The following is a 10,000-nucleotide window of genomic DNA, read 5'->3' as shown; positions in this document are numbered from 1 at the left end:
GAGAAAGAGAGAGAGAGAGAGAGAGAGAGAGGGAGACCGATGGAAGGAGACAGAGAGGGAGGGAAGAGAGGTAAAAGAGAGAGATTTGCAAAGAAGTATGGATTAAAGATGAGAGCAACAAGGAAGAGAGAAAAAAGTTGAAGAAAAAGGAATAGAAAGCATGTGATAGAAGATTGTGAGAAGGAAAGAGAGAGCGAGAGAGAGGGATGGAGAGACAGAAAGCAGAAGAGAACCGAGAAAGAGAGCGATAAAGCATGAGAAAGAAAGGATGAGAGAAGGAGAGAATGAGTGAGCAGACAGACAAAGATAGAGACAGAATCAATCGATCAATAGTGTCTAATCTCTAATGTCTGTTTGCCCTGAGCTCTTGTCAGAATGGCACTGAACTATTTTTATTTCCTCTTAAGTTGTTTTCCTGCGGGCCATAATTCTCCGTCTGTCATTTAAAATGTATTTATTCAGCCTCCCGTTTCTGCTGGGGCTTGCAGAACGGGGGAGCGGCCTTCAGCTGGCACGATGGGCGGCCGGGGGGTGGGCGACGCCAGGGAGAGGAGGACGGGCACAGGGACGCCAGCCAGACGGCTCGTAAGACAGACGGAGGAAAAATTAACAATTTATAAACACAACACACTGCACCAGAGAGAGGGAGAGGGAGGGAGAGAGAGTCAGGAGGAGAATGGAGGAAGAAGAGAGAGAGAGAGAGAGAGAGAGAGAGAGAGAGAGAGCGAGAGAGAGAGAGCGAGAGAGAGAGAGTCGGGAGAAAAGCTCTGTGCTCAATTGAGGAGGAAATTACCGGATCTCCACACACTGGTCCTGAACCACCGCCAACAGCTTCCCATTACTGCAAATAAAGGACAGGCGGAGAGGAGGAGAGGAGGAAAGGAGGAGAGAGAGGGAGTGTTAGAGACACGGGTGGAAGAAGGGAGAGAGAGGGGGAGAGACGGAAAGTGAGAGAGGGAGGAGGGGATGAGAGGGGGGAGAAAGGGAAATAAATGAAATGAGGAAAACAAGCACAAACCATCGCAGAGCATCTGATAAGCCAACAAACGCGGAGGTCAGCTAATCAATAGCTAATTACAAGCTGCCATCTTGCCTCGCACGCCTGTGCGTTTGCTCGTTTGCTGTTGTTGTCGTGACAATTTGAATAATTGGACAGGCAGCTGGTATGGGATGAGTCGGAGAAAAAAAACAGATACCTGACTGAAAAGTGCCGACTCTGTGCATAATCACAGCTAACATTAGCATGCTAACAGACAGGCAGGCTGTCATCTTACGTTTTACTTCAGAGATTTATATCCAGGTTATTCATACACATCTGTACTGTATCTGTCACTTGGATATATATGCTCCGAGTTCAGTGAGAGAGAAAAACAGTGTCTGGAGGGGGTGGAAGTTTCATTTTCTCTGGCTATTTTGCTGATCCAGCATCTTCACACTGACCCCCAAAATGTGTCTATACCGTATAATGTGTGTGTGTGTGTGTGTGTGTGTGTGTGTGTGTACACACACTCACAAAAAACTCCCCACTAAATCTCAGCCGAATTGCTTACTGCAGCGATTTAATAGAACTAAGTGGCATCCCAGTGAGCTGTGGCCAATTACCCCCCTTAACGCCAGCCCTCTAGAGGCCATTATGGGCATTACGGGGTTCATTCCCACTATCCAGCACATCACACACACTCACATCATGGCTTGGACATCAAAATGGGACTCCAGAGCTCAATACACAGATGCAACGCGTCTTATTAACATTAAAAAGGCTTTTATTGTTCTCACTATTGATGGCTGTATTGAGTTAATGGTTCCCCTAAACTACTGTTGAGTTCTTCAGAGCATCAATGATCTCTGTAAATTCTTTACTGCAGTTTCCAAAACATTTATTGCCTAATGTCCCTTACAAAAGTGGGGCCAAGACTGCTTAAAAAAAAAAAAAGGGGGGGGGGGTATAAAATGGTGCAAACAAGTACACAAGTACAGTTGCAAGAAATGTAAGAAGAGTGATGGTGGTGCCAAAACAACTTTATCAGTGGGGGTTATAAGACTGTTGTGGAGGGCAACAAGTACAGAGTGATGTAGAGAGAAAGAGAGAGAGTGAGAGAGAGAGTGCTCACCTTGCCAACACCAGCTGCCAGTTGATCTGTTTGGTGGCCAGACGCACAAGTCCTGGGGGCAGTGAAGAACTAGAGGGGCTGCAAACACACAGAGTCACACATCTATCCAAGACACTAAGAAGCATACATAGCCACAAACATAGCCACACACACACACACACCTGGGCAGTGTAAAAAAGAAGCGCTGATGGTTTCTCCCTCTGAGAATGCCACTCGAACATAGCCACATACAGTACACACACTCACTCACTCACTCACTCACTCACTCACTCACTCACTCACTCACTCACTCACTCACTCACTCACTCACTCACTCACTCACTCACTCACTCACTCACTCACTCACTCACTCACTCACTCACTCACTCACACACTCACTCACACACTCACTCACACACTCACTCACACACTCACTCACACACTCACTCACACACTCACTCACACACTCACACACTCACACACTCACACACACACACACACACACACACACGGGCAGTGTAAAAAAAAAAAAAAGCCCTGATGGTTGCTCCCTCTGAGAATGCTGCGTCATTAGACACACAAGTGTCCCGGCTCATTGATCCTCATGCATCTTTTAAACCGAGTGAATGACGCCCCAATTTCAGAACCAAACGCTCATCTCAGGCCAGTGCTCCCAGAAGAGATGAGGGGAGACAAGGAGCGGGGGCAAGCAAGCACGAGAGAGAGATGGAGGGAGGGAGAGAGGGAGGGAGGGAGAGAGACAGATTTCCCTCAAGCATCAGCCAGATATGAGCAGCATAAATGGCCTCCTAATGGCACTTTCGAGTGAGGCTCTGCCAGAACAGTGGCAGAATATGGTCACTCAAATCAGACATTTTTTGTGCGCTTATGGGTTTGATTTCACACAGTGTTTAGTGTTAACAACCAGTGTTAACCTACATTTTTAAAGGGACACTTCACCTATTAGCATTAAGCTTTGTATCTTTAGAGAACTAGTCATGTTTTTGAATGGTCTTGCCTTATTCCCTCAGTTTGCCTTGAGATGGGAGAAATACGGATTTCAATGAAACCCATGATAGGACTTCCTGCTTTCAATGATGTAAAATGATTATTTTTACATCATTGAAAGCAGGAAGTCCAACATTGAAATCCATATTTCTCCCATCTCAAGGCAAACTGAGGGAATAAGGCAAGACCATTCAAAAACATGACTGGTTTTCTAAAGATACAAAGCTTAATGCTAATCGGTGAAGTGTCCCTTGCTCATTTCCGTTCATTGATGCCAGTGGGCCAGAGAAACACATGGGGAGGACGGAGAGCAAGACAAGGAGAGAAAGCGAGAGAAGGAGAGAGCACCCCTCACCTGTACCATAGGTAGTGAAGGATGAACCTGAAGGGACCTGCATCAGAAATCACACATCATACAACTGTCCAATCAGATATTACAACAGTGGCCAGTGTCCAATCAGATAATACAACAGCGGCCAGCCTAATGGACCCCCAGGTCCACTCCACTAAATCTGTTCAACATGCAACTCAGATAATGCCATCATACAGCATGTTTTACGCAAGGGATAACAGACAACGCGCCGTGCGTTTATAGGAGAATAATGCACTAATGCACTGGTGATAAGGTCCCGACGCCGCAGGCGGATATCGAAAAATAATGCACATGCAAATAGTGCATCACAATGGGAAATCTGACCAAACATTAAAGACCATCAATCAATACAATAAGCCTAAAGTTAGTTAGCCTTGTATCTACTGTACCATCATTGTTAACATGTAGGCATCAACTAATTACTTTACAAATTCCTAACACATGGATGTCAAAAATTTCATTTTTTCCTATAGGCTACAGTATGTATGATATAGGCAGATGATTCAAATTTCTCCTACACATATTTGCAATAGGTTACTGCCCTGCAATACTGCAATACTGCAGCGAGCATGAAGAAACTGATATCCAGCATCACCACTGACATAGACCAACCAAGTGTTCTTGAAGCTGTTGTTAGCAGAACTTGTTTCACAGTGTGCATGATCGTCATCCAGCAAAGCTTTGAAAATAAAAGTAAAACTATAAGATGCGACTGTCAACTTTCCCACATTACCACAACTTACCAGTCACTGCTTTGGCGATCAAGGACGAGTCATGCTCCTTGAATCCCCTCAACTGTGCATAAACGAAACAAAGATGTATACTTATTGACACACGAGAGCTCAGGTTAGAGTTCGAAAAGTAGCCTACTGCATTCGTGGTAGCCTACGAGTCTGACATTGTGCAGTTGCATCAAACTGTGTTAACATGCACCCACAATTGAAAGAGCAAATGAATGAACTTTTAAGTTGTCAACATTGCCGAAAGCGAGAATAGTATGGTCGTTTTTAATGGAAACAAATGAGCAAGCACGACAACGTTCATTAAACACCTGTCATCTGGACAGCGGTAGTAGAGATAAGGTAAACTTGTGCGACGTGGCCTCTCAAATATGGACTGATCTAGCGCCAAGAATAGCAACATCGCAAAGTACCTCTGTGCAGCCTTAGAATAACTCACCAAACTCCACCAAATAAAACCATTACAAATCTCTATTACCTGTGTGTCTGTCTCGGGCGGCCACTCAGTATTTATGAGTAAATCATACAAAATGTTTTCCTCTTCATCTTCCAAAATATTGTCGACAGCCATGTTTTCGGCTAGCTCAAGCATCCATACGTCAAGTAACGGTGGCCAGTAAGGCAAAAAATATGTGGGCTCACTCCGCGTTTTTTAAGGATGCTTGATTTCATAGACATCGTCGTATTTTCAATTCAGATAAAAAATAAATTCAAACATTCCATGTAGTAAACAATTATGAATATCAATAGGTGCTAAATTGTACTTTGGAACATTTTCTGAATATTTTTTAAAACGCGGACCGTTCAAAATGCACAGTCTTGTTGTACTTAGGTCTTTAGACACCATCGCACTCTGTCAAAATTTGATTACACGTTACATCCGGATTGTCTCGTCTTGCTGGCAGTCATGGCTGCGTTTGGTGGTAAGCACTTTATCATGGAATACATTTTAATTTAAGGGATATATATGTCCTAATACTGAAGGACATATTCATAACTATACTATGAATAACTTTTTGTCTTGCAGAAATGGGCGTTATGCCAGAAATCGCGCAAGCAGTTGAGGAGTTGGATTGGCTGTAAGTAGCCTGTTATATGCACGTCCTGAGTATACATTGTGTTTAATGAATGCAAAGGTGCTCTCTGTTTTATAAATAAAGGGAAGCTTAAATACTTTTCGTGGATGCCCACTCGTAATCTCCAATCCACAGCCAGTTATCCTATCCCACGTTGTTTACATCAGACTGTAATGCATAGCGATTGGATTTCGCCCTGCAGCTCAGAGAAATACAACGCAGACTCCCCAGAGTAATGTTCAATCTTAAAAAAAGAAGAAGACAAAACAAAAGAAAGCTTAGTCTGGTAATAGCTACAGTAATGGGTGTGAATTGTGTTGACTGATGTAAATGTTGTTATGGTCACACATCTGTAGAGACGTACGAACAGAACACACAACTTATCAAATAAGTTTTATGGCCGATGTAGCCTACATAATGTTAGGCAGTTAGCCAACTCCATAGATGCTTGTATCGCTAATGTGTCCACTAATATTTCTCTCTCTAGCCTCCCGACTGACATCCAGGCGGAGTCTATTCCATTAATTCTTGGAGGAGGAGACGTCCTTATGGTAAACCCTAATAGCCACATAAGCACTAATGTAGCCCTTGGCTATTTTTCATATTACTCAACATAGCCTACCGGTGCACTTCTTGACAACACTTTTGTTTTTACAGGCGGCTGAAACGGGCAGTGGAAAAACTGGCGTAAGTGACAACTCTCTCATGGAATACGCCTCAATATCAAATCACAGAAATATATTACTAATGACTGCTGTGTTGGTTAAGTACTAGGCTAAAAGTGTTCGGTAAATGGTCGGTGTGAGTACCCCTTTACACACCTGCAGTGCTACAGTATTTGTGAAGCCAAGGTTTCTTTGCTGTGCAAGGCCGAGTGATTCTGAAGTGCATGGCCATAACTTTCCATGTCTTCCTCCAGGCCTTCAGCATCCCTCTGATCCAGATTGTGTATGAGACCATGAAGGACCAGCAGGAAGGGAAGAAGGGCAGAGCTGCCGTCAAGACTGGGGGTGCAGGTGTGTGTGTGTGTGTGTGTGTGTGTGTGTGTGTGTGTGTGTATATGTGAGAGAAAGAGAGAGAGAGAGAGTGTGTGTGTGTGTGTGTGTGTGTGTGTGTGTGTATATATATGTGAGAGAAAGAGAGAGAGTGTGTGTGTGTGTGTGTGAAAGAGAAGAAAGACAGAGATCGATTGAGAGACATCAACCAAAGTAGTGTGTTTTCACGCACTGGTGTATACATTTTTCAGAACAAATGGCCATGTAGTGGTTAAGACTGGGGTATAGGTGTGTGTGTGACAAAGACAGAGGCTGCATGATTTGGTGAAAACAAGCTTCAATTCAATGTTCCAAATTTCGCTTTAACCCTGCGCTTCTACCTCCACTTAGACCAGCTTATTTGTTTTGCAAAAATCCACCACCCCTGGTTCTTCTGGTCCAATAAACGCAGGGCTATATGATCATTGGCAGATCAGACTGTTGACCACAGTACATACACAGTCACAACAAGTACAAACTCAATGGGGGGGATGCTTGGTGGTATTGGGGGAGGTTTATGAGAGTTGTATGCATGCAAAATGTTGGCTAAGTCCCCTCAAGCTGCCAGACTTGCCAACTGTAGCTTTAACACTAGAAGCGCCGTGCCGTTCTGACCTACTTATACCTAGAAGCACCGCGCCCCGGCCATTAGACCGTTTTGACGTCCTACTAGAAGCGCTGCGCTGGTGTGAACTATTTAAAGCGCGGCTGAGGCGGTCAAAAGACCGCTGAGTCCTCAGACTGGGCCACTTTTGATTGGTGAACATGCCAAGTGCGTGAAAAACAGCACAGCATTCCAGTGAGATGAGCTTAACTGTCCGTCACACAAGGAGCATGTTGCAAACTGAACGACTAATTGCACCCTTTGAGATTAGCTAATTGCCGTTAAGTGGCTCAAATCGCGAATTCGGTTCATCCATTAATCAAATCTGTTATTTGTGCAGCCCTGGTGTGCGTGCTGGTGGTGTGTGTGAGTTTCTGACATTTCTGTACCCATCTGTCCCCCACTGCAGTCTTCAGTAAATGGCAGATGAACCCTTATGACAGAAGCACAGCTTTTGGTGAGTGACCTGAGACATGACTCCAAGTGTACAGTAGTGCAACCCACAAGTCAAAACACATAACATTCAATATATATGTCCATATATCTGTATCTGTTGAATATCTATAAAATAATATACACATACAAATGTGTCCTGTGTGGTAGTGCTTAATTTAGCTGTTTTTGTCTGTATTTTAAAGCGACACTAAAGCACTTTTTCCGTGTTTTAACGTCTAGTGTTGTCTTTTCCCTGGTCTCTTCTCTAGCTATCGGCCCAGATGGTATGTGTTGCCAGAGCCGCGAGTTCAAGGAATGGCACGGCTGTCGTTCAACCCAAGGCGTCACTAAAGGTGACACACACACACACACACACACACACACACACACAGAGAGAGAGAGATGAATTGACAATGATAGAGATTTAGTTGAATAGTGCAAGCAAACAAACCTTTGCTTGTGTTTGTGCGTGTTTATAGGGAAGTACTACTACGAGGTGTCTTGTCATGATCAAGGGCTGTGCAGAGTTGGTTGGTCAACAAGTCAGGCTGCACTGGATTTAGGTGAGTAATATTTTTTTAGGTGTGTAGTTGTTTTTTGTTGTTGTTTTTTGCCATATCATATCATCTGTGATGTTATGGTTCCCTCCCTGTGACAATCATTTATCTCACTGTGGTTTTTAGGGATACGTTTGTACTTTTTGTACTGCTGTTAATGTTTGCAGAAGATACTGTGAAAGACCGTGATGTACTGTATGCTTTCAGGTCTAGAGCTACCTTGAGGGAGACAGACTTGCCATTTGTCTTCTGCCTGTCTGTTTTATCTGCTGCAAATGTGTTTTTGTACCAGGTACTGATAAATATGGCTTTGGCTTTGGAGGCACTGGGAAGAAATCCAACAACAAGCAGTTTGACAGCTACGGAGAGGTGAAACAGCTCAGATAACTTTGAGAGTTTAATGGTGCTTTAACTGGATGTATTTCCATTAATGTCATGTTGTTGTTGTTGTTGTTGTTGTTGTTGTTTTTCTCTACACACGCAGGAGTTCACTATGCACGATACCATTGGATGTTACCTGGATCTAGACAAATCTCAGATTTCCTTCTCTAAGAATGGTAGGACTGGAGATTGGGCTATTGTACTGTTTATGCTGCCGCTTTAGTTGTCTGTTGCCTTAAGAATTGTGTGTGTGTGTGTGTGTGTGTCTCTGTGTGTGTGTCTCTGTGTATGTGTGTGTGTGTGTGTGTGTGTGTGTGTGTGTGTGTGCGTGCGCGTGTGTCTGCGTGTGTGTACAGTTGTTGCTGTAGCTGTGCTTGTGTGTATAGTTTTTTTCCCTGTGTTTGTGTGTACAGTCACTATAACTGTAGTCGTCTGCTCTCTCAGGTATTGACCTGGGTCTGGCCTTCACCATCCCAGCACAGCTAAAAGACCAGGCATTCTTTGCTTCCTGTGTTCTCAAGGTGACGACACAAACACAAACACACACTCACACACACACATACCTTCTTACAGTACATTCATATATAAACACACACCTACTGTAACTCCTTAACGCTCTCAATGCCTGTGCTCCCCTCTTCAGAATGCTGAGTTGAAGTTCAACTTTGGAGGCGAGAGCTTCAAGAACAAGCCTGCTGAGGGCTTTGTAGCTCTGGATCAAGCACCTGATGGACATGCAGTCAAATCCAGCCAGACAGGTAGGTGTGTGTGGGAGGGTGGGTCGAGGTTTGTCTGACATAAACAATCTTCATGTCACGAATAAGACCAGTAGACAGTAGTCCTTCTTATATAGCCACATAGCTCTGTACCACTCTGAACTCTGTGTGTGTGTGTGTGTGTGTGTGTGTGTGTGTGTGTGTGTGTAGGGGCCGCAAAAGTAAGCCAGGTGAAGGTTATGAATAACGCCCCTAAGGCCATCATCATTGAGCCGTCGAAAGAGTTGGCTGAGCAGACCCACCGCGTGGTCAACCAGTTCAAGAAGTACGTGGACAACCCCAAAGTGAGGTGAGTGGCTTTGCTCTTTTGTCTCCCGCTGGAGCCATGAGGCTGCAACCTAGCAAGTACAGTCTGCCTGAATTATAACTGTCTGTGTGTGTGTCTGCGTTTCTTTCCATAAATGTGTGCGTGTGTGTGTGTGTGTGTGTGTGTGTGTGTGTTTTACAGGGATCTGCTGGTGATGGGTGGAGTGGCAGCTAAAGATCAGCTTGCTGTGCTGGAGCAAGGGGTATGTTGATGTCGCCAATCTGCAATTCCTGAATGGAGCATTTGGCCATTATTACTGATCTAGACCAAACAGGGGAAATGTGAAATATACAGGAAAATATTAAATAATGTCTCTCTCTCAGGTGGATATTGTAGTGGGCACCCCAGGAAGGATGGAAGATCTCATCTCTACAGGGAAGCTCAATCTCTCCCAAGTCCGCTTCTTTGTGCTGGACGAGTGTGTGAGTACATCACCTTTGTGTGTGTGTGTGTGTGTGTTTGTTTGTCTGTGTGTGTGTGTGTGTGTGTCTATATCTGAAACCCTTCTCCTTCCCTCTCTCACTCCCTCTTCTCCAGGATGGTCTTCTGTCAGCGGGCTACACAGACTTCATCATGAAGATCTACAACCAGATCCCCCAGGTCACCTCTGATGGGAAGA

At 44.4% G+C, this 10,000-nt stretch overlaps 2 protein-coding genes across 2 annotated transcripts in view; one reads left to right on the top strand and one right to left on the bottom strand.

Annotated features, from left to right (window-relative positions):
• nbas (NBAS subunit of NRZ tethering complex) overlaps positions 1-4,790 on the bottom strand; it is a 180,097-nt gene extending 175,307 nt beyond the window's left edge. Inside the window, exons 1-5 of the mRNA XM_062550682.1 lie at positions 4,690-4,790; positions 4,215-4,266; positions 3,454-3,490; positions 2,112-2,189; positions 794-841 (exon numbers count right to left, since the gene is read on the bottom strand). Coding sequence (XP_062406666.1) covers positions 794-841; positions 2,112-2,189; positions 3,454-3,490; positions 4,215-4,266; positions 4,690-4,782 — 308 coding nt within the window. The 5' untranslated portion in view covers positions 4,783-4,790. The remainder of the gene's footprint in view (positions 1-793; positions 842-2,111; positions 2,190-3,453; positions 3,491-4,214; positions 4,267-4,689) is intronic.
• Positions 4,791-5,055: 265 nt separating this feature from the next.
• Positions 5,056-10,000, top strand: part of ddx1 (DEAD (Asp-Glu-Ala-Asp) box helicase 1) — a 10,766-nt gene continuing 5,821 nt past the window's right edge. Inside the window, exons 1-16 of the mRNA XM_062550790.1 lie at positions 5,056-5,134; positions 5,239-5,290; positions 5,775-5,838; positions 5,945-5,974; positions 6,207-6,303; positions 7,335-7,382; positions 7,630-7,713; positions 7,840-7,923; positions 8,210-8,286; positions 8,402-8,474; positions 8,743-8,819; positions 8,942-9,056; positions 9,225-9,363; positions 9,523-9,583; positions 9,705-9,803; positions 9,919-10,000. The exon at positions 9,919-10,000 is cut by the window's right edge and continues 8 nt beyond it. Coding sequence (XP_062406774.1) covers positions 5,119-5,134; positions 5,239-5,290; positions 5,775-5,838; positions 5,945-5,974; positions 6,207-6,303; positions 7,335-7,382; positions 7,630-7,713; positions 7,840-7,923; positions 8,210-8,286; positions 8,402-8,474; positions 8,743-8,819; positions 8,942-9,056; positions 9,225-9,363; positions 9,523-9,583; positions 9,705-9,803; positions 9,919-10,000 — 1,198 coding nt within the window. The 5' untranslated portion in view covers positions 5,056-5,118. The remainder of the gene's footprint in view (positions 5,135-5,238; positions 5,291-5,774; positions 5,839-5,944; positions 5,975-6,206; positions 6,304-7,334; positions 7,383-7,629; positions 7,714-7,839; positions 7,924-8,209; positions 8,287-8,401; positions 8,475-8,742; positions 8,820-8,941; positions 9,057-9,224; positions 9,364-9,522; positions 9,584-9,704; positions 9,804-9,918) is intronic.

The sequence above is a fragment of the Sardina pilchardus genome, chromosome 12, assembly GCF_963854185.1.
Source record: "Sardina pilchardus chromosome 12, fSarPil1.1, whole genome shotgun sequence".
NCBI lineage: Eukaryota > Metazoa > Chordata > Actinopteri > Clupeiformes > Clupeidae > Sardina > Sardina pilchardus.
This window is presented reverse-complemented; position numbering and strand designations above follow the sequence as displayed.